At 45.5% G+C, this 27,500-nt stretch overlaps 1 protein-coding gene across 2 annotated transcripts in view; it reads left to right on the top strand.

Annotated features, from left to right (window-relative positions):
• Positions 1 to 27,500, top strand: part of LOC110495376 (protocadherin-17) — a 160,965-nt gene that overhangs the window by 47,177 nt on the left and 86,288 nt on the right. For both annotated transcript variants that reach the window (XM_036951466.1, XM_036951465.1), the window contains exons 3-4: positions 19,198 to 19,256; positions 20,720 to 20,892. In XM_036951466.1, coding sequence (XP_036807361.1) covers positions 19,198 to 19,256; positions 20,720 to 20,892 — 232 coding nt within the window. The remainder of the gene's footprint in view (positions 1 to 19,197; positions 19,257 to 20,719; positions 20,893 to 27,500) is intronic.

The following is a 27,500-nucleotide window of genomic DNA, read 5'->3' as shown; positions in this document are numbered from 1 at the left end:
AGTGTGAGTGTCAGTGTGTGCGTGTGTGTATATTTTTGCCATTGTGTATTGCACTCAAAGAGTCGCTGTGCTATTTTCCCAAGCAGTTGATCCCCCAGAAGACAGTGTGTTGAACTGCTGTGTTATTCAGCCTGTCTCTCTGCTGGCCGTCGCAGCGTTTCTACATGTTGCTACTCAGACCCCTCCCCTCGTAGGCGGAGTTACAGGGACAACAACTCTGGTCTTTTCACACGAAATGGTCGGTGTAAACTCTGTTCTGCTCTACCTCAGTACTCTCCCTTCCCTTTTGTCTGTCTGTCTGTCTGTCTGTATGTATGTCTGTCTCTCTCTCTCTCTCTCTCTCTATCTGTCTGTCTGTCTGTCTGTCTGTCTGTCTGTCTGTCTGTCTGTCTCTCTCTCTCGCTCTCTCTATCTGTCTGTCTGTCTGTCTATCTCTCTCTCTCTCTCTCTCTCTCTCTCTCTCTCTCTCTCTCTCTCTCTCTCTCTCTCTCTCCCCATTAGGATTCTTCTCTCTTGTTCAGTGAGTTTCAATAGGGACAGCCACTATGTTCTCTCAGCTGTTGCTGTTTTTACTCAGCCACTATATTCCATGCTGATGGTTTTAATAAACCCAACCCAACTATCCTCTCCTCTCCTCTACATATCCCTACTGACTCCCCCACAGAACTACATATCCCGACTGTCTCCCCCACAGAAATACATATCCCTACTGTCTCCCCCACAGAACTACCTATCCCTACTGTCTCCCCCACAGAACTACATATCCCTACTGTCTCCCCCCACAGAACTACATATCCCTACTGTCTCCCCCCCGGAACTACATATCCTTACTGTCTCCCCCACAGAACTACATATCCCTACTGTCTCCCCCACAGAACTACATATCCCTACTGTCTCCCCCACAGAACTACCTATCCCTACTGTCTCCCCCCCGGAACTACATATCCTTACTGTCTCCCCCACAGAACTACCTATCCCTACTGTCTCCCCCACAGAACTACATATCCCTACTGTCTCCCCCACAGAACTACATATCCCTACTGTCTCCCCCACAGAACTACATATCCCTACTGTCTCCCCCACAGAACTACATATCCCTACTGTCTCTCCCCCAGAACTACATATCCCCACTGTCTCCCCCACAGAACTACATATCCCTACTGTCTCCCCCCCAGAACTACATATCCCTACTGTCTCCCCCACAGAACTACATATCCCTACTGTCTCCCCCACATAACTACATATCCACACTGTCTCCCCCCCAGAACTACCTATCCCTACTGTCTCCCCCCCAGAACTACATATCCACACTGTCTCCCACCCAGAACTACCTATCCCTACTGTCTCCCCCCCAGAACTACATATCCCCACTGTCTCCCCCCCAGAACTACATATCCCTACTGTCTCCCCCCCAGAACTACCTATCCCCACTGTCTCCCCCCACAGAACTACATATCCCTACTGTCTCCCCCACAGAACTACATATCCCTACTGTCTCCCCCACAGAACTACATATCCCTACTGTCTCCCCCACATAACTACATATCCCCACTGTCTCCCCCCCAGAACTACATATCCACACTGTCTTCCCCCCAGAACTACCTATCCCTACTGTCTCCCCCCCAGAACTACATATCCCCACTGTCTCCCCCCCAGAACTACATATCCCTACTGTCTCCCCCCCAGAACTACCTATCCCCACTGTCTCCCCCCACAGAACTACATATCCCTACTGTCTCCCCCACAAAACTACCTATCCCCACTGTCTCCCCCACATAACTACATATCCCCACTGTCTCCCCCACAGAACTACATATCCCCACTGTCTCCCCCACATAACTACATATCCACACTGTCTCCCCCCCAGAACTACCTATCCCTACTGTCTCCCCCCCAGAACTACATATCCACACTGTCTCCCACCCAGAACTACCTATCCCTACTGTCTCCCCCCCAGAACTACATATCCCCACTGTCTCCCCCCCAGAACTACATATCCCTACTGTCTCCCCCCCAGAACTACCTATCCCCACTGTCTCCCCCCACAGAACTACATATCCCTACTGTCTCCCCCACAGAACTACATATCCCTACTGTCTCCCCCACAGAACTACATATCCCTACTGTCTCCCCCACATAACTACATATCCCCACTGTCTCCCCCCCAGAACTACCTATCCCTACTGTCTCCCCCCCAGAACTACATATCCCCACTGTCTCCCCCCCAGAACTACATATCCCTACTGTCTCCCCCCCAGAACTACCTATCCCCACTGTCTCCCCCCACAGAACTACATATCCCTACTGTCTCCCCCACAAAACTACCTATCCCCACTGTCTCCCCCACATAACTACATATCCCCACTGTCTCCCCCACAGAACTACATATCCCCACTGTCTCCCCCACAGAACTACATATCCCTACTGTCTCTCCCCCAGAACTACATATCCCCACTGTCTCCCCCACAGAACTACATATCCCTACTGTCTCCCCCCCAGAACTACATATCCCTACTGTCTCCCCCACAGAACTACATATCCCCACTGTCTCCCCCACAGAACTACATATCCCTACTGTCTCCCCCACAGAACTACATATCCCTACTGTCTCCCCCACAGAACTACATATCCCCACTGTCTCCCCCACAGAACTACATATCCCTACAGTCTCCCCCACATAACTACATATCCCCACTGTCTCCCCCCAGAACTACATATTCACACTGTCTCCCCCCCAGAACTACCTATCCCTACTGTCTCCCCCCCAGAACTACATATCCCCACTGTCTCCCCCCCAGAACTACATATCCCTACTGTCTCCCCCCCGGAACTACCTATCCCCACTGTCTCCCCCCACAGAACTACATATCCCTACTGTCTCCCCCACAAAACTACCTATCCCCACTGTCTCCCCCACATAACTACATATCCCCACTGTCTCCCCCACAGAACTACATATCCCCACTGTCTCCCCCACAGAACTACATATCCACACTGTCTCTCCCCCAGAACTACATATCCCCACTGTCTCCCCCACAGAACTACATATCCCTACTGTCTCCCCCCCAGAACTACATATCCCTACTGTCTCCCCCACAGAACTACATATCCCCACTGTCTCCCCCACAGAACTACATATCCCTACTGTCTCCCCCACAGAACTACATATCCCTACTGTCTCCCCCACAGAACTACATATCCCCACTGTCTCCCCCACAGAACTACATATCCCTACAGTCTCCCCCACATAACTACATATCCCCACTGTCTCCCCCCAGAACTACATATTCACACTGTCTCCCCCCCAGAACTACCTATCCCTACTGTCTCCCCCCCAGAACTACATATCCCCACTGTCTCCCCCCCGGAACTACCTATCCCCACTGTCTCCCCCCACAGAACTACATATCCCTACTGTCTCCCCCACAAAACTACCTATCCCCACTGTCTCCCCCACATAACTACATATCCCCACTGTCTCCCCCACAGAACTACATATCCCCACTGTCTCCCCCACAGAACTACATATCCACACTGTCTCTCCCCCAGAACTACATATCCCCACTGTCTCCCCCACAGAACTACATATCCCTACTGTCTCCCCCCCAGAACTACATATCCCTACTGTCTCCCCCACAGAACTACATATCCCCACTGTCTCCCCCACAGAACTACATATCCCTACTGTCTCCCCCACAGAACTACATATCCCTACTGTCTCCCCCACAGAACTACATATCCCTACTGTCTCCCCCACAGAACTACATATCCCTACTGTCTCCCCCACAGAACTACATATCCCTACTGTCTCCCCCACAGAACTACATATCCCTACTGTCTTCCCCACAGAACTACATATCCCCACTGTCTCCCCCACAGAACTACATATCCCTACTGTCTCTCCCCCAGAACTACATATCCCTACTGTCTCCCCCCCAGAAATACATATCCCCACTGTCTCCCCCACAGAACTACATATCCCTACTGTCTCCCCCCCACAGAACTACATATCCCCACTGTCTCCCCCCCAGAACTACATATCCCCACTGTCTCCCCCACAGAACTACATATCCCTACTGTCTCCCCCACAGAACTACATATCCCTACTGTCTCCCCCCCAGAACTACATATCCCTACTGTCTCCCCCACAGAACTACATATCCCTACTGTCTCCCCCACAGAACTACATATCCCCACTGTCTCCCCCACAGAACTACATATCCCCACTGTCTCCCCCCCAGAACTACATATCCCTACTGTCTCCCCCCCAGTAATACATATCCCCACTGTCTCCCCCACAGAACTACATATCCCTACTGTCTCCCCCCACAGAACTACATATCCCTACTGTCTCCCCCACAGAACTACATATCCCTACTGTCTCTCCCCCAGAACTACATATCCCTACTGTCTCCCCCCCAGTAATTCATGTCCCCACTGTCTCCCCCACAGAACTACATATCCCTACTGTCTCCCCCACAGAACTACATATCCCTACTGTCTCTCCCCCAGAACTACATATCCCTACTGTCTCCCCCCCAGAACTACCTATCCCTACTGTCTCCCCCACAGAACTACATATCCCTACTGTCTCCCCCACAGAACTACATATGCCTACTGTCTCCCCCACAGAACTACGTCTCCCCCCACAGAACTACATATCCCTACTGTCTCCCCCCACAGAACTACATATCCCTACTGTCTCCCCCACAGAACTACATATCCCTACTGTCTCTCCCCCAGAACTACATATCCCTACTGTCTCCCCCCCAGAAATACATATCCCCACTGTCTCCCCCACAGAACTACATATCCCTACTGTCTCCCCCCACAGAACTACATATCCCTACTGTCTCCCCCACAGAACTACCTATCCCTACTGTCTCCCCCACAGAACTACATATCCCTACTGTCTCCCCCCACAGAACTACATATCCCCACTGTCTCCCCCACAGTCGCTCCTCTTTTCAGTTCGCTGCAACTAGCGACTGGAACGAGCTGAAACAAAACACTCAAACTGGACAGTTTTATCTCAATCTCTTCATTCAAAGACTCCATCACGGACACTCTTACTGACAGTTGTGGCTGCTTTGTGGGGTTGTATTGTTGTCTCTAGAGGCGAAAGAAACGCACACCTATTTAGGCGAGGTGCTGGCTAGCTAAAATCAGAAAGAGGAGCCTCACTCTCTAGGAGCTGAATTGTCGTCTCTACCTTCTTGTCCTTTGTGCCTCTACCATGTTGTGCTGCTACCATGTTGTGTTGCTACCATGTTGTGTTGCTACCATGTTGTGTTGCTACCATGTTGTGCTGCTACCATGTTGTGCTGGTACCATGTTGTGTTGCTACCATGTTGTTTTGCTACCATGTTGTTCTGATACCATGTTGTGTTGCTTCCATGTTGCGTTGTTGCCATGTTGTTCTGATACCATGTTGTGCTGCTACCATGTTGTGCTGCTACCATGTTGTGCTGCTACCATGTTTAGTTGCTACTATGCTGTGTTGTCATGTGTTGCTGCCGTGCTATGTTGTTGTATTAGGTCTCTTTATGTAGTGTTGTCATATGTGTTGCTGCCGTGCTGTGTTGTCATGTGTTGCTGCCATGCTATGTTGTCGTCTTAGGTCTCTTTATATAGTGTTGTGTTGTCTCTCTTGTCCTGAGTATGTTTTGTTCTATATTTTTATTTAATATATCTTTAATCACAGCCCCCGTCCCTGCAGGAGGCCTTTTAGCCTTCTGGTAGGCCGTCATTGTAAATTAGAATCAAGTTGTGGTGTAGTTTAGTTAACAGTTGGGAGTTCCCCAGCGTTGAGGAGAACATATTGACAGGATGTGTGTAAGTTGAGTGTTCACGCTAATAATAATGACACAATTGGATTAAATACATTTTTACCTGCTGTAGGAAGGAAGTGAACTTTGATGTCATTTAGTTCACATTAAACCGGGAGATTGATTGATCTGATAGACACAGGAAAACACAGAGGCACATCATTTAATCTGATCACTTTTTAATGCTGTTCTTCTGGAACTGATTGGTCAATGGTTCGTTTGTTAATTCCCCACTTCCTCTCACCGCCTGTCCTTATCTGTCGTTCTATCACTCTGTCTCTTTGACTCTCTCCCCCCCGTCTCTCTCTCTCTCTCTCTCTCTCTCCCCTCTCTCTTTCTCTCTCTCTCTCTCTCTCCCTCTCTCTGTCTCTCTCTCCCTCTCTCCATCTCTCTCTCTCTCCTCTCCCTCTCTCGTCTCTCCTCTCCCTCTCTCCGTCTCTCTCTCCCTCTCTCCCTCTCCATCTCTCTCTCTCCTCTCCCTCTCCGTCTCTCTCTCCCGCTCTCCATCTCTCTCCATCTCTCTCTCCTCTCTCCTCTCCCTCTCTCCGTCTCTCTCTCTCTGTCTCTCTCTCTCTTTCTCTCTCGCTATCTATCTCTCTCTCTCTCTCTCTCCCTCTCTCCCTCTCTCCATCTCTCCCTCTCTCTCTATCTATCTATCTCTCTCTCTCTCTCCCCTCTCACCTCTCCATCTCTCTCCATCTCTCTCCATTTCCTGGCAGTAAACATAGCGGTTGGTTCAGTTCTCTGGATATACATGTGATGTATATCTCAGAAAATGCCTCAGTTCAGTTGGCAGACAGACAATGTTAGGTAGGATATACTTCCACATACACCTTGAGACTTACACATAAGCACACAAACACACGAGTTTGGGAACATTGCATCTCTTGTCCTATTTGTCTCAATGGGAGAGCTGTCTGCCTGGTCACTCTTAGTAACACTGTTTCAGTCACGCTGGGACGACAGAAATAGACTACTGCTCACTCTGTTCACACACACACACACACACACACACACACACACACACACACTGCTCTCTCTATTAGCTGTCTGTGACTCTAATGCTCTCTCAGTCCCCTGACACTAGACCCGTCCACTTACCTCTCCTCTCTTCTCATCCCCTCTTGTGTCCTGACCTCTCCTCTCCTCTCCTCTCCTCTCCTCTTCTCTCCTCTCCTCTCCTCTCCTCTCCTCTTCCAGCCATGTATATCTATAATAGAGCCGTCCCATTCATGTATATCTATAATAGAGCCGTCCCATTCATGTATATCTATAATAGAGCCGTCCAATCCATGGATATCTATAATAGACCAGTCCCATTCACAGCCATATATATCTATAATAGACCAGTCCCATTCCCAGCCATGTATATCTATAATAGAGCCGTCCCATTCCCAGCCATGTATATCTATAATAGACCAGTCCCATTCCCAGCCATGTATATCTATAATAGACCAGTCCCATTCACAGCCATGTATATCTATAATAGACCAGTCCCATTCCCAGCCATGTATATCTATAATAGACCAGTCCCATTCCCAGCCATGTATATCTATAATAGAGCCGTCCCATTCCCAGCCATGTATATCTATAATAGACCAGTCCCATTCACAGCCATATATATCTATAATAGACCAGTCCCATTCCCAGCCATGTATATCTATAATAGAGCCGTCCCATTCCCAGCCATGTATATCTATAATAGACCAGTCCCATTCCCAGCCATGTATATCTATAATAGACCAGTCCCATTCCCAGCCATGTATATCTATAATAGACCAGTCCCATTCCCAGCCATGTATATCTATAATAGAGCCGTCCCATTCCCAGCCATGTATATCTATAATAGACCAGTCCCATTCACAGCCATGTATATCTATAATAGACCAGTCCCATTCCCAGCCATGTATATCTATAATAGAGCCGTCCCATTCCCAGCCATGTATATCTATAATAGACCAGTCCCATTCCCAGCCATGTATATCTACATCTATCTCTCTCTGAGTCTCCTGGGTTCAGAAAGGAGGAATCTTCGTGTCCAAGTACTGTATAATGAAGGCAATATTGACTCACACACACACACACACACACACACACACACACACACACACACACACACACACACACACACACACACACACACACACACACACACACACACACACACACCAGGAGGGCCATATCGGCAGTAGTGTTGCATTAATTGGCTGGGCTGTAATTGGTAGAAGATATGACCTGATACATGACATCAACAGGAAGAGGAAGGACTAGTGGAGATAGAACTGAGCTGTAATTGGTAGATTGGACAGCTCTAGAGCTCTCCATGGTAACCTGTTCTCCATGGTAACCTGGTCTAAAGTAGTGCACCAAACATTTGGGACACTGACTAATCAGACAAAGACAGTGAGAGCCCAGCCTCCAACTCAATATCTGACTGCCAGAGAAACAGCCTTCTGGGTAATATCTGACTACTAGAGAAACAGCCTTCTGGGTAATATCTGACTGCCCGAGAAACAGCCTTCTGGGTAATATCTGACTGCCAGAGAAACAGCCTTCTGGGTAATATCTGACTACTAGAGAAACAGCCTTCTGAGTAATATCTGACTGCCAGAGAAACAGCCTTCTGGGTAATATCTGACTACTAGAGAAACAGCCTTCTGGGTAATATCTGATTACTAGAGAAACAGCCTTCTGGGTAATATCTGACTTCCCGAGAAACAGCCTTCTGGGTAATATCTGACTACCAGAGAAACAGCCTTCTGGGTAATATCTGACTGCCAGAGAAACAGCCTCCTGGGTAATATCTGACTACCAGAGAAACAGCCTTCTGGGTAATATCTGACTGCCAGAGAAACAGCCTTCTGGGTAATATCTGACTACTAGAGAAACAGCCTTCTGAGTAATATCTGACTGCCAGAGAAACAGCCTTCTGGGTAATATCTGACTACTAGAGAAACAGCCTTCTGGGTAATATCTGATTACTAGAGAAACAGCCTTCTGGGTAATATCTGACTACCAGAGAAACAGCCTTCTGGGTAATATCTGACTGCCAGAGAAACAGCCTCCTGGGTAATATCTGACTACCAGAGAAACAGCCTTCTGGGTAATATCTGACTGCCAGAGAAACAGCCTTCTGGGTAATATCTGACTGCCAGAGAAACAGCCTTCTGGGTAATATCTGACTGCCAGAGAAACAGGCTTCTGGGTAATATCTGACTACTAGAGAAACAGGCTTCTGGGTAATATCTGACTGCCAGAGAAACAGCCTTCTGGGTAATATCTGACTGCCAGAGAAACAGCCTTCTGGGTAATATCTGACTGCCAGAGAAACAGGCTTCTGGGTAATATCTGACTACTAGAGAAACTGGCTTCTGGGTAATATCTGACTACTAGAGAAACAGCCTTCTGGGTAATATCTGACTACTAGAGAAACAGGCTTCTGGGTAATATCTGACTACTAGAGAAACAGGCTTCTGGGTAATATCTGACTACTAGAGAAACAGGCTTCTGGGTAATATCTGACTACTAGAGAAACAGCCTTCTGGGTAATATCTGACTACTAGAGAAACAGGCTTCTGGGTAATATCTGACTACTAGAGAAACAGCCTTCTGGGTAATATCTGACCTCCAGAGAAACAGCCTTCTGGGTAATATCTGACAACTAGAGAAAAAGGCTTGAATTTAGGTAGAGAATGATTCACAGAACAAGAATGAGAGAGAGGAGAGGAGTCTGTTTTGTCAGAATTGAAAATGGCCTTCAAACTCATCTGTCCTCTCTTCCTCTCTCTCCTGCATTTCAAAGGACTGCAGGCAATTATTATTTCAATGCCAAACAATTTCAATCTTTTTGTATTATTAGATTGTACCCTTTGATATGGCTGCTTGAGAGAGAGAGAGAGGTTCAGGTAGATATATATATAGAGAGAGAGGGGTTCAGGTGGATATAGATAGATAGAGAGAGAGTGTTTGACAAAGGAACTGAAGGTCACGACCTTCACATGCCCCCTCATTCTGCAGCTCTGTGTGTGTGTCTACTGAGCCATGCTGCGCACAGACACACACACACCTCGTTCCATACGGGCTGTTGAAATACCCCATTGACTTCTTAATATCAAGAGCATGTGAAGATGCCTAGGAGTGGTCTCTGTCTGTCTCTCTGTGAAGATGCCTAGGAGTGGTCTCTGTCTGTCTCTCTGTGAAGATGCCTAGGAGTGGTCTCTGTCTGTCTCTCTGTGAAGATGCCTAGGAGTGGTCTCTGTCTGTCTCTCTGTGAAGGTCCCTAGGAGTGGTCTCTGTCTGTCTCTCTGTGAAGATGCCTAGGAGTGGTCTCTGTCTGTCTCTCTGTGAAGATGCCTAGGAGTGGTCTCTCTCTGTCTCTCTGTGAAGGTCCCTAGGAGTGGTCTCTGTCTGTCTCTCTGTGAAGATGCCTAGGAGTGGTCTCTCTCTGTCTCTCTGTGAAGGTCCCTAGGAGTGGTCTCTGTCTGTCTGTCTCTCTGTGAAGGTCCCTAGGAGTGGTCTCTGTCTGTCTCTCTGTGAAGGTCCCTAGGAGTGATATCTGTCTGTCTCTCTGTGAAGGTCCCTAGGAGTGGTCTCTGTCTGTCTCTCTGTGAAGATGCCTAGGAGTGATATCTGTCTGTCTCTCTGTGAAGATGCCTAGGAGTGGTCTCTGTCTGTCTCTCTGTGAAGATGCCTAGGAGTGGTCTCTGTCTGTCTCTCTGTGAAGATGCCTAGGAGTGGTCTCTGTCTGTCTCTCTGTGAAGATGCCTAGGAGTGATATCTGTCTGTCTCTCTGTGAAGATGCCTAGGAGTGGTCTCTGTCTGTCTCTCTGTGAAGATGCCTAGGAGTGGTCTCTGTCTGTCTCTCTGTGAAGATGCCTAGGAGTGGTCTCTGTCTGTCTCTCTGTGAAGATGCCTAGGAGTGGTCTCTGTCTGTCTCTCTGTGAAGGTCCCTAGGAGTGATATCTGTCTGTCTCTCTGTGAAGGTCCCTAGTAGTGGTATCTGTCTGTCTCGCTGTGAAGATCCCTAGGAGTGGTCTCTGTCTGTCTCTCTGTGAAGATGCCTAGGAGTGATGTCTGTCTCTCTGTGAAGATGCCTAGGAGTGGTCTCTGTCTGTCTCTCTGTGAAGATGCCTAGGAGTGGTCTCTGTCTGTCTCTCTGTGAAGATGCCTAGGAGTGGTCTCTGTCTGTCTCTCTGTGAAGATGCCTAGGAGTGGTCTCTGTCTGTCTCTCTGTGAAGATGCCTAGGAGTGGTCTCTGTCTGTCTCGCTGTGAAGATGCCTAGGAGTGATATCTGTCTGTCTCTCTGTGAAGGTCCCTAGGAGTGGTCTCTGTCTGTCTCTCTGTGAAGGTCCTTAGGAGTGGTCTCTGTCTGTCTCTCTCTGAAGATCCCTAGGAGTGATATCTGTCTGTCTCTTTGTGAAGGTCCCTAGGAGTGGTCTCTGTCTGTCTCTCTGTGAAGGTCCTTAGGAGTGGTCTCTGTCTGTCTCGCTGTGAAGATGCCTAGGAGTGGTCTCTGTCTGTCTCTCTGTGAAGATCCCTAGGAGTGGTATCTGTCTGTCTCTCTGTGAAGAACCCTAGGAGTGATATCTGTCTGTCCCTCTGTGAAGATCCCTAGGAGTGGTATCTGTCTGTCTCTCTGTGAAGAACTCTAGGAGTGGTATCTGTCTGTCTCTCTGTGAAGGTCCCTAGGAGTGGTATCTGTCTGTCTCTCTGTGAGGATTCTAGAACGATCTCAACATTTCTGTTGTGATGGAATCACTTGGCAAGACTCCAGTTTTCACCCACTGTGCTCCAAAGAGATTCTGTGATCTCATATCCTGTGATGATTATTTTGTGACATTTAAAAAAAGACATTCGACTCTGCAGCATAATAGATAGCGATGGCTGGACAGGAAACAGGAAACCTTGTTTTTTTTGTTTTTGAAACAAAATGTCACCCTATCCCCTACGTTGTGTGTCCAATGGGCCCTGGTCCAAAGTAGTGCACTATGGCTACGGGGATAACTAGTCAGATGTATAACCGAATGCATTCAACTGAAACGGGTCTTCCTCATTTAACCCAACTCCTCTGAATCAGAGAGGTGCGGAGGGTGAGGGGGGGGGGACTGCCTTAATCAACATCCATGTTCTCGACACCCGGGGAACAGTGGGTTAACCGCTTCGCTCAGGAGCAGAACGACAGATTTGTACCTTGTCAGTCCGGGGATTCGAACCAGCAACCTTTGGGTTACTGGCCCAGCGTTCCTACCCTCCAGGCGACCTGCCGCCCCTCACAGGAATCTAAGGTCTGTTTTTCTTTAAATGTCTGGTCCTCTCTGATCTCTGAGCTGATCTAGACAACCTTTTCATTAACACGGCTAATTAGAATGATTAGAGGGGCTAATATGACTGATAATGGCTGAGGAGAGAGAGAGAGAGAGAGAGAGAGAGAGAGAGAGAGAGAGAGAGAGAGAGAGAGAGAGAGAGAGAGAGAGAGAGAGAGAGAGAGAGAGAGAGAGAGAGAGAGAGAGAGAGAGAGAGAGAGAGAGAGAGAGAGAGAGAGAGAGAGAGAGAGAGAGAGAGAGAGAGAGAGAGAGAGAGAGAGAGAGAGAGAGAGAGAGAGAGAGAGAGAGAGAGAGAGAGAGAGAGAGAGAGAGAGAGAGAGAGAGAGAGAGAGAGAGAGAGAGAGAGAGAGAGAGAGAGAGAGAGAGAGAGAGAGAGAGAGAGAGAGAGAGAGAGAGAGAGAGAAAGTGGATGAACAGACAGCGAGAGAGTGAGTGCATTGACCTCCTGTTCAGTCTCTCCATCTAGTGTTTAGGATGTCGATACTGTCTGGACCACGTCTGGGAGTTGGGACCCAGGCTCCCCCTCTCTCCATCCCTTCCATCTCCCCTCCTCCCCCTTTCCTCATTGACTCTGATCCACAGAGCAAATACGCTGCAGCAACATTGACGCAACATTGACGGGATGGACAATTGAGACACCCCAGAGAGAGAGAGTGATAGATTTAGAAGGAGAACGAGAGTGAGATACAGAGAGAGAGAGAGACAGAGAGAGTGAGATAGAGTCAGACAGAGAGACAGAGATATATATTTAGAGGGACAAAGACAGTGAGAGACAGAGAGACAGAGAGAGAGAGAGAGAGAGACAGAGAGAGACAGAGAGAGACAGAGAGAGAGACAGAGAGAGACAGAGAGAGACAGAGAGAGAGACAGAGAGAGAGACAGAGAGAGAGACAGAGAGATAGACAGATAGAGAATGAGAGAGAGACAGTGAGAGACAGACAGAGAGACAGAGAGACAGCGAGAGAGACAGAGAGAGAGAGAGAGACAGAGAGAGACAGAGAAACAGAGAGAGAGAGACAGAGAGAGACAGAGAGAGAGACAGAGAGAGAATGAGAGAGAGAGAATGAGAGAGAGAGAGACACAGAGAGAGAGAGAGAGATTGACAGAGAGAGAGAGACAGACAGACATTGAGTTAGAGAGAGAGATTTGGAGAGCGAGGGAGTGAAATACAGAGAGAGAGAGGGAGAGTTAGCGAGAGAGGGGAAGAGAGACAGTCCTGGCTCCAGTGCATTTGCGAAAAAAGCACAATCGTTGCATGACTGTACCTAACCATAAACATCAATGCCTTTCTTAAAATCAACACAGAAGTATATACTTTTAAACCTGCATATTTAGCTAAATCCAGGTTAGCAGGCAATATAAACCAGGTGAAATTGTGTCACTTCTCTTGCGTTCATTGCACGCAGAGGCAGGGTATATGCAACAGTTTGGGCTGCCTGGCTCATTGCGAACTGATTTGCCAGAATTTTACGTAATTATGACATAACATTGAAGGTTGTGCAATGTAACAGCAATATTTAGACTGATGGATGCCACCCGTTAGATAAAATACGGAACGGTTCCGTATTTCACTGAAAGAATAAACCTCTTGTTTTCGAAATGATAGTTTCCGGATTCTACCATATTAATGACCTAAGGCTCGCATTTCTGTGTGTTATTATGTTATAATTAAGTCTATGATTTGATAGAGCAGTCTGACTGAGCGGTGGTAGGCAGCAGCAGGCTCGTAAGCATTCATTCAAACAGCACTTTCGTGCGTTTTGCCAGCAGCTCTTCGTTGTGCGTCAAGCATTGCATTGTTTATGACTTCAAGCCTATCAACTCCTGAGATTAGGCTGGTGTAACCGATGTGAAATGGCTAGCTAGTTAGCGGGGTGCGCGCTAATAGCGTTTCAAACGTCACTTGCTCTGAGCCTTGGAGTGGTTGTTTCCCTTGCTCTGCATGGGTAACGCTGCTTCGAGGGTGGCTGTTGTCGATGTGTTCCTTGTTCGAGCCCAGGTAGGAGCGAGGACAGGGACGGAAGCTATACTGTTACACTGGCAATACTAAAGTGCCTATAAGAACATCCAATAGTCAAAGGTATATGAAATACAAATGGTATAGAGAGAAATAGTCCTATAATTCCTATAATAACTACAACCTAAAACTTCTTACCTGGTAATATTGAAGACTCATGTTAAAAGGAACCACCAGCTTTCATATGTTCTCATGTTCTGAGCAAGGAACTGAAACGTTAGCTTTCTTACATGGCACATATTGCACTTTTACTTTCTTCTCCAACACTTTGTTTTTGCATTATTTAAACCAAATTGAACATGTTTCATTATATATTTGAGGCTAAATTGATTTTATTGATGTATTATATTAAGTTAATATAAGTGTTCGTTCAGTATTGTTGTAATTGTCATTATTACAAATACATTTAAAAACAATCGGCCGATTAATCTGCTTTTTTTGGTCCTCCAATAATCGGTATCGGTATCGGCGTTGAAATCATATTCGGTCGACCTCTAGTTGTCCGGACTTCTAGCCAAAGCCAAGTCAACAAACAGATTACCGACCATTTCGAATCTCACCGTACCTTCTCTGCTATGCAATCTGGTTTCAGAGCTGGTCATGGGTGCACCTCAGCCACGCTCAAGATCCTAAATGATATCTTAACCGCCATCGATAAGAAACATTACTGTGCAGCCGTCTTCATCGACCTGGCCAAGGCTTTCGACTCTGTCAATCACCACATCCTCATCGGCAGACTCGACAGCCTTGGTTTCTCAAATGATTGCCTCCTCGCCTGGTTCACCAACTACTTATCTGATAGAGTTCAGTGTGTCAAATTGGAGGGCCTGTTGTCCGGACCTCTGGCAGTCTCTATGGGCGTGCCATAGAGTTCAATTCTCGGGCCGACTCTTTTCTCTGTATATATCAATGATGTAACTCTTACTGCTGGTGATTCTCTGATCCACCTCTACGCTGACGACACCATTCTGTATACTTTTGGCCCCTCTTTCGACTCTGTGTTAACTAACCTCCAGATGAGCTTCAATGCCGTACAACTCTCCTTCCATGGCCTCTAACTGCTCTTAAACGCTAGTAAAACTAAATGCATGCTCTACAACCGATCGCTGCCCGCACCCGCCCGCCTGACTAGCATCACTACTCTGGACGTTTCTGACTTAGAATATGTGGACAACTACAAATACCCAGGTGTCTGGCTAGACTGTAAACTCTCCTTCCAGACTCACATTAAGCATCTCCGATCCAAAATTAAATCTAGAATCGGCTTCCTATTCCGCAACAAGCGCTGCCAAACATACCCTCGTTAAACTGACTATCCTACCGATCCTCGACTTCGGCCATGTCATTTACAAAATAGCCCCCAACACTCTACTCAACAAATTGGATGCAGTCTAACACAGTGCCATCCGTTTTTGTCACCAAAGCCCCATATACCACCCACCACTGTGACCTGTATGCTCTCGTTGGATGGCCCTCGCTTCATATTGGTCCCCAAACCCACTGGCTTCAGGTCATCTATAAGTCTTTGCTAGGTAAAGCCCCACCTTATCTCTGCTCACTGGTCACCATAGCAGCACCCACCCGTAGCACGCGCTCTAGCAGGTATATCTCTCTCTCTCTATACCCCCAAAGCCAATTCCTACTTTGGCCTCCTTTCGTTCCAGTTCTCTGCTAACAATGACTGGAATGAATTGCAAAAAAACACTGAAGCTGGAGACTCATACCTCCCTCACTAGCTTTAAGTACCAGCTGTCTGAGCAGCTCACAGATCACTGCACCTGTACATAGCCCATCTGTAAATAGCCCATCCAACTACCTCATCCCCATGCTGTATTTATTTATTTATCTGGCTCCTTTGCACCCCAGTATCTCCACTTGCACATTCATCTTCTGCACATCTACCAGTCCAGTGTTTAATTGCTATATTGTAATTACTTCGCCACCATGGCCTATTTATTGTCTTACCTCCCTTATCCTACCTCATTTACACACACTCTATATAGATTTTCTTCAACTGTGTTATTGACTGTATGTTTTGTTTATTCCATGTGTAACTCTGCTGTTGTTGTTTGTGTTGAACTGCTTTGCTTTATCTTGGCCAGGTCGCAATTGTAAATGAGAACTTGTTCTCAACTTGCCTACCTGGTTAAATAAAGGTGTTCTCAACTAGCCCACCTGGTTAAATAAAGGTGAAATAAAATAAATAAAAAATAAATGACCAGGTGAAAGCCAGGTGATCCCTTATTGATCAGTGTAGATGAAGGGGAGGAGACGGGTTAAAGAAGGAGTTTTAAGCCTTGAGACAATTGAGACATGGATTGTGTCTGTGTTGCCATTCAGAGTGTGAATGAACAAGACAACAGATTTAAGTGCCTCTGAACAGTGTATGGTAGTAGGTACCAGGCACATCTGTTTGTGTCAAGAACTATAACACTGCTGGGTTTTTCACACTCAATAGTTTCCTGTGTGTATCAAGAATGGTCCACCACCCAAAGGACATCCAGCTAACTGGACACGACTGTGGGAAGCGTTGGAGTCAACATGGACCAGCGTCCCTGTGGAACGCTTTAGACTTCTTGTAGAGTTCTGACGAATTGAGGACGTTCTGGAGGCAATCAGAAACAACGATTTTACCACAGGGAATATGGTGTTGTTTTAGATACCCTAGGAGTTAGACATCCCATTAACATAACGCTCTGTCTGTTTAACAAACTCACTAACCAACCAACATGTACAGCAACTGACTAACTGCCCGTGTGGTTACAATGTAGTCATGTGACATATCTCTTTATTCCACATTAATGTTACATGATCAGAATGTGTTGATACAGTTGAAGTCGGGAAGTTTACATACACTTAGATTGGAGTCATTAAAACTCATTTTTCAACAACTCCACACATTTCTTGTTAACAAACTATAGTTTTGGCAAGTCGGTTAGGACATCTACTTTGTACATGACACAAGTAATTTTTCCAAAAATTGTTTACAGACAGATTATTTCACTTATAATTCACTGTATCACAATTCCAGTGGGTCAGAAGTTTACATACACTAAGTTGACTGTGCCTTTAAACAGCTTGGAAAATTCCAGAAAATTATGTCATGGCTTCAGAAGCATCTGATAGGCTAATTGACATCATTTGAGTCAATTGGAGGTGTACCTGTGGATGTATTTCAAGGCCTACCTTCAAACTCAGTGTCTTTTCGTTTGACATAATGGGAAAATCAAAAGAAATCAGCCAAGACCTCAGAAAAAAATTGTAGACCTCCACAAGTCTGGTTCATCCTTGGGAGCAATTTCCAAACGCCTGAAGGTACCACGTTCATCTGTACAAACAATAGTACGCAAGTATAAACACCATGGGACCACGCAGCCGTCACACCGCTCAGGAAGGAGACGCGTTCTGTCTTCTAGAGATGAATGTACTTTAGTGTGAAAAGTGCAAATCAATCCCAGAACAACAGCAAAGGACCTTGTGAAGACGCTGGAAGAAACAGGTACAAAATCTACATCCATCTATAAAACATGTCCTATATCGACATAACATGAAAGGCCTCTCAGCAAGGAAGTAGCCACTGCTCCAAAACCACCATAAAAAAGCCAGACTACGGTTTGCAACAGCACATGGGGACAAAGATTGTTATTTTTGGAGAAAAGTCCTCTGGTCTGATGAAAAGAAAATAGAACTGTTTGGCCATTAATGACCATCGTTATGTTTGGAGGAAAAGGGGGGAGGCTTGCAAGCCGAAGAACACCATCCCAACCGTGAAGCACGGGGGTGGCAGCATAATTGTTTTGGGGTGCTTTGCTGCAGGAGGGACTGGGGCACTTCACAAAATAGATGGCTTCATGAGGAAGGAAATTATGTGGATATATTGAAGCAACATCTGAAGACATCTGTCAGGAAGTTAAAGCTTAGTCGCAAATGGGTCTTCCAAATGGACAGTGACCCCAAGCATACTTCCAAAGTTGTGAAAAAAAATGGCTTAAGTACAACAAAGTCAAGGTATTGGAGTGGCCATCACAAAGCCCTGACCTCAATCCAATAGAAAATGTGTGGGCAGAACTGAAAAAGCGTGTGCGAGCAAGGAGGCCTACAAACCTGACTCAGTTACACCAGCTCTGTCAGGAGGAATGGGCCAAAATTCACCCAACTTATTGTGGGAAGCTTGTGGAAGGCCACCCAAAACGTTTGACCTAAGTTAAACAATGTGAAGGCAATGCTACCAAATACTAATTGAGTGTATGTAAACTTCTGACCCACTGGGAATACGATGAAAGAAATTAAATCTGAAGTAAATCATTCTCTCTAGTATTATTCTGACATTTCATATTCTGAAAATAAAGTGATAACTGTCCTAAGACAGTAAATCTTTTACGAGGATTACATGTCAGGAATTGTGAAAAACTGAGTTTAAATGTATTTGGCTAAGATGTATGTAAACTTCCCGACATCAACTGTACATTCCATTCAGCACAGTTCAGTAGAAGCTCCTCTTCTCTTCAAGAACAAGTTTTCTTAATTAGTTAAAGTAAACAAATGAAAAAGAATCTAGTACCCCTTCCTCGCCCCTCCTCCCCCTCCACTCAACATTCTCCCCCTTCTTCCCCCCTCCTCTCATCATTCACCCCCCCCCCCCTCAGGAGCTCTTGTTGCAACATCAACAGGGGACACATTTGGTTGTAGCACAACACCGACAGGGGACACATTTGGGTGTAACACAACACTGACAGGGGACACATTTGGGTGTAGCACAACACCGACAGGGGACACATTTGGTTGTAGCACAACACCGACAGGCGACACATTTGGGTGTAACACAACACTGACAGGGGACACATTTGGTTGTAGCACAACACCGACAGGGGACACATTTGGATGTAGCACAACACCGACAGGGGACACATTTGGATGTAGCACAACACCGACAGGGGACACATTTGGTTGTAGCACAACACCGACAGGGGACACATTTGGGTGTAACACAACACGTTGTAAACACTCTCCTCTCTCCCTTCTTCACAGACAGACAATTTTCCCGCTGAGCCCAATTACATGGGCAGCAGGCAGCAGTTTGTTCAAAGGTAAGGACTCATCATGAATCCCAACAGTCTATATGCTTTATAGTTATAACTAGATCCTATACTAGTACTGTACCCTAACCCTTTATAGTTGTAACTAGATCCTATACTAGTACTGTACCCTAACCCTTTATAGTTATAACTAGATCCTATACTAGTACTGTACTATAACCCTTTATAGTTATAACTAGATCCTATACTAGTACTGTACCCTAACCCTTTATAGTTATAACTAGATCCTATACTAGTACTGTACCCTAACCCTGTATAGTTGTAACTAGATCCTATACTAGTACTGTACCCTAACCCTTTATAGTTGTAACTAGATCCTATACTAGTACTGTACCCTAACCCTTTATAGTTATAACTAGATCCTATACTAGTACTGTACTCTAACCCTTTATAGTTATAACTAGATCCTATACTAGTACTGTACCCTTACCCTTTATAGTTATAACTAGATCCTATACTAGTACTGTACCCTAACCCTTTATAGTTATAACTAGATCCTATACTAGTACTGTACCCTAAACCTTTATAGATATAACTAGATCCTATACTAGTACTGTACCCTAACCCTTTATAGTTATAACTAGATCCTATACTAGTACTGTACTATAACCCTTTATAGTTATAACTAGATCCTATACTAGTACTGTACCCTAACCCTAACCCTTTATAGATATAACTAGATCCTATACTAGTACTGTACCCTAACCCTTTATAGTTATAACTAGATCCTATACTAGTACTGTACCCTAACCCTTTATAGTTATAACTAGATCCTATACTAGTACTGTACCCTAAACCTTTATAGTTATAACTAGATACTATACTAGTACTGTACCCTAACCCTTTATAGATATAACTAGATACTATACTAGTACTGTACCCTAACCCTTTATAGATATAACTACATCCTATACTAGTACTGTACCCTAACCCTTTATAGTTATAACTAGATCCTATACTAGTACTGTACCCTAACCCTTTATAGTTATAACTAGATCCTATACTAGTACTGTACCCTAAACCTTTATAGTTATAACTAGATCCTATACTAGTACTGTACCCTAACCCTTTATAGTTATAACTAGATCCTATACTAGTACTGTACCCTAACCCTTTATAGTTATAACTAGATCCTATACTAGTACTGTACCCTAAACCTTTATAGATATAACTAGATCCTATACTAGTACTGTACCCTAACCCTTTATAGTTATAACTAGATCCTAACACTAAACCCTAAATCTAACCCTAAACACTAACCCTAAACCCTGACCCTAAACCCTAAACCCTGAACCCTAATCCCTAACCCCTAACCCCTAAACCCTAACCCTAAACCCTAACCTTAAACCCTAAACCCTAACCCTAAACCCTAACCTTAAACCCTAAACCCTAAACCCTAAACCCTAACCCTAAACCCTATTTATTTATATCTTTAATTGTTTCTTGTCCTGTAGCAGCTCGACATTCAAGGACCCAGAGCGAGCCAGCCTTAGAGACAGTGGTCATGGCGATAGTGATCAGGCCGATAGCGACCAGGACACTAATAAAGGCTCCTGCTGCGACATGTCGGCCAAAGAGGCTCTGAAGATGAAGGCTACGGGCGTTAAACCACCTCCTCTGGAACAGGGTGAGTCCTTGTTGCCTAGTTACTCTTCACCGTCAGACATGATCACCTCCTTCTATTGTGAAGTCAGCCTTGTCTGAGTCTGGAACGATCGGCTGTTTCTGTAGTGTTACGTAGCTAGATGTACAAGTCAACTCCCTGGACAAGATACTAGTCTATCTCCTGTTTCTGTAGTGTTAGCTAGATATACAAGTAACCTCCCTGGACAGGATGCTAGTCTATATCCTGTTTCTGTAGTGTTAGCTAAATATACAAGTAATCTCCCTGGACAGGACATTAGTCTATCTCCTGTTTCTGTAGTGAGACAGCTTGATGTACAAGTCACCTCCCTGTACAGGATGCTAGTCTGTCTCCTGTTTCTGTAGTGTTAGCTAGCTAGATATACAAGTCAACTCCCTGGACAGGATGCTAGTCTATCTCCTGTTTCTGTACAAGTCAACTCCCTGGACAGGATGCTAGTTTATCTCCTGTTTCTGTAGTGTTAGTTAACTAGATGTACAAGTCAACTCCCTGGACAGGATGCTAGTCTATCTCCTGTTTCTGTAGTGTTAGCTAGCTAGATGTACAAGTAACCTCCCTGGACAGGATGCTAGTCTATCTCCTGTTTCTGTAGTGTTAGCTAGATGTACAAGTCAACTCCCTGGACAGGACGCTAGTCTGTCTCCTGTTTCTGTAGTGTTAGCTAGCTAGATGTACAAGTCAACTCCCTGGACAGGACGCTAGTCTGTCGCAGGGCCTTAGTTGGCATAGTCACAAAATGGCGGTCTGAAATTCCCTTCCTTGAAGATAAAGGTTATGGGCATTAAACCGCCCCCACTCTGGAGCAGGGTGAATCTTATGTTTAGTTCTAGTTTACAGTCTGATGGGAACCCCTTCTATTCTGGAGGCTTACTCTACTCTACTGGCTTTCACAAAATGGCAGTTTGGATTCTGTTTCTCTTTTTTCAATCTGACACGATCAACCCTTTGAGAAGCTGTTTATACTGGTGAGTCCTCATTCAGTTTACAATCTGAGACTCTGCCGTCAACCCCTTCTATTCTGAAGATAGTTGGAGTCCTCATTCAGTTTACAATCTGAGACTCTGCTGTCAACCCCTTCTATTCTGAAGATAGCTGGAGTCCTCATTCAGTTTACAATCTGAGACTCTGCCGTCAACCCCTTCTATTCTGAAGATAGTTGGAGTCCTCATTCAGTTTACAATCTGAGACTCTCACATCAACCCCTTCTATTCTGAAGATAGTTGGCGTGGTCACAACATGGCGATTGGTTCTTCCCTTCCATGGTCCCTCCCCTCAGCCTCACCACTCCTTCTGGCTCTTCCATGGTCCCTCCCCTCAGCCACACCTCTCCTTCTGGCTCTTCCATGGTCCCTCCCCTCAGCCACACCTCTCCTTCTGGCTCTTCCATGGTCCCTCCCCTCAGCCTCACCTCTCCTTCTGGCTCTTCCATGGTCCCTCCCCTCAGCCTCACCACTCCTTCTGGCTCTTCCATGGTCCCTCCCCTCAGCCACACCTCTCCTTCTGGCTCTTCCATGGTCCCTCCCCTCAGCCACACCTCTCCTTCTTGCTCTTCCATGGTCCCTCCCCTCAGCCACACCTCTCCTTCTGGCTCTTCCATGGTCCCTCCCCTCAGCCACACCTCTCCTTCTGGCTCTTCCATGGTCCCTCCCCTCAGCCACACCTCTCCTCTGGCTCTTTGTCTTTGTCTTCCTCTTCATCACTTTCCATTTCTCTTTTATCCCCTCACCTTACTCCTCCCTCCTCTGTTTTTCCTCATCACCTCATTGTCACGTCTTTGTTTGCTCTCTCTCTCTCCCTTCCTTCCTCTCTCCCTCTCTCTCTATCTCTCTCTCTCTCTGTCTCTCTCTGTCTCTCTCTCTCCCTTCCTTCCTCTCTCCCTCTCTCTCTATCTCTTTCTCTCTCTGTCTCTCTCTGTCTCTCTCTCTCCCTTCCTTCCTTCCTTCCTTCCTTCCTTCCTTCCTTCCTTCCTTCCTTCCTTCCTTCCTTCCTTCCTTCCTTCCTTCCTTCCTTCCTTCCTTCCTTCCTTCCTTCCTCCCTTCCTTCCTTCCTTCCTTCCTTCCTCTCTCTCTGTGTGTATTCCAGCCACGTTGTCAGTTTATCAAAGCAGACAAGCCCATTATGTTTTTATAAGCCCAACCACTTTCCCCTTTCCATTAAGACCCTGTCCTCCTCTCCCTCCCTCCTCTCCCTCCCCACCCTCCCCTCTCTCCCTCTCTCCCTCCCCTCCACTCCTACTGCGCTCCTCCTCTCCCTCACTCCTCTCATTCGCCGGCAGCAGTGTGATTGTGTAAAAGTTTTATAATGGAACAAGGGAAAGGACTTAGCATGCGGCAGGCAGACGATGTAACATCCTGCGCAGCTGATTAAATATGAATAATTATTCTAAGCGCTGTTGGTAGGGCAGATCACACAGGACATGTGTAGAACCATAACTCTGGAGAGGCTCGTACTCAGCCCTCTATCTCCCCGGTGTTCCGTTCTGCCAACGGATGGAGAGGTGGAGCACGGAGGAGAGGGAGGATACATGGAGGGAGGATGAGGAGATGGAGTCTCCTGAGATACGTTAGTAGTTAGGACCGTAGTGTTTACTACACCGTAGAGGACAGGAGATGATGAGGAGGAGGGAGGATGAAGAGATGTAGTCTCCTGAGATACGGTAGTAGTTAGGATCGTAGTGTTTCCTACAATGTAGAGGACAGGAGATGATGATGAGGAAGGAGGATGAAGAGATGTAGTCTCCTGAGATACGGTAGTAGTTAGGATCGTAGTGTTTCCTACAATGTAGAGGACAGGAGATGATGATGAGGAAGGAGGATGAAGAGATGTAGTCTCCTGAGATACGGTAGTAGTTAGGATCGTAGTGTTTCCTACAATGTAGAGGACAGGAGATGATGATGAGGAGATGTAGTCTCCTGAGATACGGTAGTAGTTAGGATCGTAGTGTTTACTACAACGTAGAGGACAGGAGATGATGATGAGGAGGGAGGATGAAGGAGCCTCCTGAGATACGGTAGTAGTTAGCACCGTAGTGCTTCAGTAGAGGATAGAAGGGATGTAGTGTATGTACGCCGTGTCCTACTGAGTAATAGAACACTAGATGGTAGATGCTTTCGATGTCCTGGTGGTCTGTCGTCTGGTGTTCTGTCGCCTGGTGTTCTGTCGCCTGGTGTTCTGTTGTCTGGTGTTCTGTAGTCTGGTGTTCTGTTGTCTGGTGTTCTGTAGTCTGGTGTTCTGTCGCCTGGTGTTCTGTCGCCTGGTGTTCTGTCGCCTGGTGTTCTGTCGCCTGGTGTTCTGTCGCCTGGTGTTCTGTCGCCTGGTGTTCTGTCGTCTGGTGTTCTGTCGTCTGGTGTTCTGTCGTCTGGTGTTCTGTCGTCTGGTGTTCTGTCGTCTGGTGTTCTGTCGCCTGGTGTTCTGTCGTCTGGTGTTCTGTTGTCTGGTGTTCTGTCGTCTGGTGTTCTGTCGTCTGGTGTTCTGTCGCCTGGTGTTCTGTTGTCTGGTGTTCTGTTGTCTGGTGTTCTGTCGTATGGTGTTCTGTCGTCTGGTGTTCTGTTGTCTGGTGTTCTGTCACCTGGTGTTCTGTTGTCTATATCCAGACAGTACTACATAGCAGCATTACACACTGTTGTACTGTACAGTGCTGTCTGTCTGTCTGTCTGTCTGTCTGTCTTAACAGCGTTTGTCTTTCCATTAGGTTTTACATTTGTGAAAACACTACACTGGCGAGAGGAATTGGCCAATTAAAGGCGGCCATATGTTTCCCATTTTGAAAATTTACTAATTTAATCGTCCATGAGAACGATTCAGAGTAATAGATGGACATGATGGAAACATTTCTATGTGACGATGCTTATGACAAAATGTGTTTCGTACCACTATGACTGACCCTGTAAAACAACACCTATCATACTACTATGACTGACCCTGTAAAACAACACCTATCATACTACTATGACTGACCCTGTAAAACAACACCTATCATACTACTGACCCTGTAAAACAACACCTATCATACTACTGACCCTGTAAAACAACACCTATCATACTACTATGACTGACCCTGTAAAACAACACCTATCACACTACTATGACTGACCCTGTAAAACAACACCTATCATACTACTATGACTGACCCTGTAAAACAACACCTATCATACTACTATGACTGACCCTGTAAACCAACACCTATCATACTACTATGACTGACCCTGTACAACAACACCTATCATACTACTATGACTGACCCTGTAAAACAACACCTATCATACTACTATGACTGACCCTGTAAAACAACACCTATCATACTACTATGACTGACCCTGTAAAACAACACCTACCAAACTACTATGACTGACCCTGTAAAACAACACCTATCATACTACTATGACTGACCCTGTAAAACAACACCTATCATACTACTGACCCTGTAAAACAACACATATCATACTACTATGACTGACCCTGTAGAACAACACCTATCACACTACTATGACTGACCCTGTAAACAACACCTATCATACTACTATGACTGACCCTGTAAAACAACACATGTCATACTACTATGACTGACCCTGTAAAACAACACCTATCATACTACTATGACTGACCCTGTAAAACAACACCTATCATACTACTATGACTGACCCTGTAAACCAACACCTATCATACTACTGACCCTGTAAACAACACCTATCATACTACTATGACTGAACCTGTAAACAACACCTATCATACTACTATGACTGACCCTGTAAAACAACACCTATCATACTACTTTGACTGACCCTGTACAACAACACCTATCATATTACTATGACTGACCCTGTAAAACAACACCTATCATACTACTTTGACTGACCCTGTACAACAACACCTATCATACTACTATGACTGACCCTGTAAAACAACACCTATCATACTACTATGGCTGACCCTGTAAAACAACACCTATCAAACTACTATGACTGACCCTGTAAAACAACACATATCATACTACTACGACTGACCCTGTAAAACAACACCTATCACACTACTACGACTGACCCTGTAAAACAACACATATCATACTACTATGACTGACCCTGTAAAACAACACCTATCATACTACTGACCCTGTAAAACAACACCTATCATACTACTACGACTGACCCTGTAAAACAACACCTATCATACTACTATGACTGACCCTGTAAAACAACACCTATCATACTACTATGACTGACCCTGTAAAACAACACCTATCATACTACTATGACTGACCCTGTAAAACAACACCTATAATACTACTGACCCTGTAAACAACACCTATCATACTACTATGACTGACCCTGTAAAACAACACCTATCATACTACTATGACTGACCCAGTACAACAACACCTATCATACTACTATGACTGACCCTGTAAAACAACACCTATCACACTACTATGACTGACCCTGTAAAACAACACCTATCATACTACTATGACTGACCCTGTACAACAACACCTATCATACTACTACGACTGACTCTGTAAAACAACACCTATCACACTACTATGACTGACCCTGTAAAACAACACCTATCATACTACTTTGACTGACCCTGTAAAACAACACCTATCATGCTACTATGACTGACCCTGTAAAACAACACATATCATACTACTATGACTGACCCTGTAAAACAACACCTGTCATACTACTATGACCCTGTAAAACAACACCTATCACACTACTATGACTGACCCTGTACAACAACAACTATCATACTACTATGACTGACCCTGTAAAACAACACCTATCACACTACTATGACTGACCCTGTAAAACAACACCTATCATACTACTATGACTGACCATGTAAAACAACACCTATCATACTACTATGACTGACCCTGTAAAACAACACATATCATACTACTATGACTGACCCTGTAAACCAACACATATCATACTACTGACCCTGTAGAACAACACCTATCACACTACTATGACTGACCCTGTAAACAACACCTATCATACTACTATGACTGACCCTGTAAAACAACACCTATCACACTACTATGACTAACCCTGTAAAACAACACCTATCATACTACTATGACTGACCCTGTAAAACAACACCTATCATACTACTATGACTGACCCTGTAAAACAACACCTATCATACTACTATGACTGACCCTGTAAAACAACACCTATCATACTACTATGACTGACCCTGTAAAACAACACATATCATACTACTATGACTGACCCTGTAAAACAACACCTATCATACTACTGACCCTGTAGAACAACACCTATCACACTACTATGACTGAACCTGTAAACAACACCTATCATACTACTATGACTGACCCTGTAAAACAACACCTATCATACTGCTATGGCTGACCCTGTAAAACAACACCTATCATACTACTATGACTGACCCTGTAAAACAACACCTATCATACTACTATGACTGACCCTGTAAAACAACACCTATCATACTACTATGACTGACCCTGTAAAACAACACCTATCATACTACTATGACTGACCCTGTAAAACAACACCTATCACACTACTATGACTGACCCTGTAAAACAACACCTATCATACTAC

Source organism: Oncorhynchus mykiss, chromosome 18 (assembly GCF_013265735.2).
Source record: "Oncorhynchus mykiss isolate Arlee chromosome 18, USDA_OmykA_1.1, whole genome shotgun sequence".
NCBI classification, from domain to species: Eukaryota; Metazoa; Chordata; class Actinopteri; order Salmoniformes; family Salmonidae; genus Oncorhynchus; species Oncorhynchus mykiss.
This window is presented reverse-complemented; position numbering and strand designations above follow the sequence as displayed.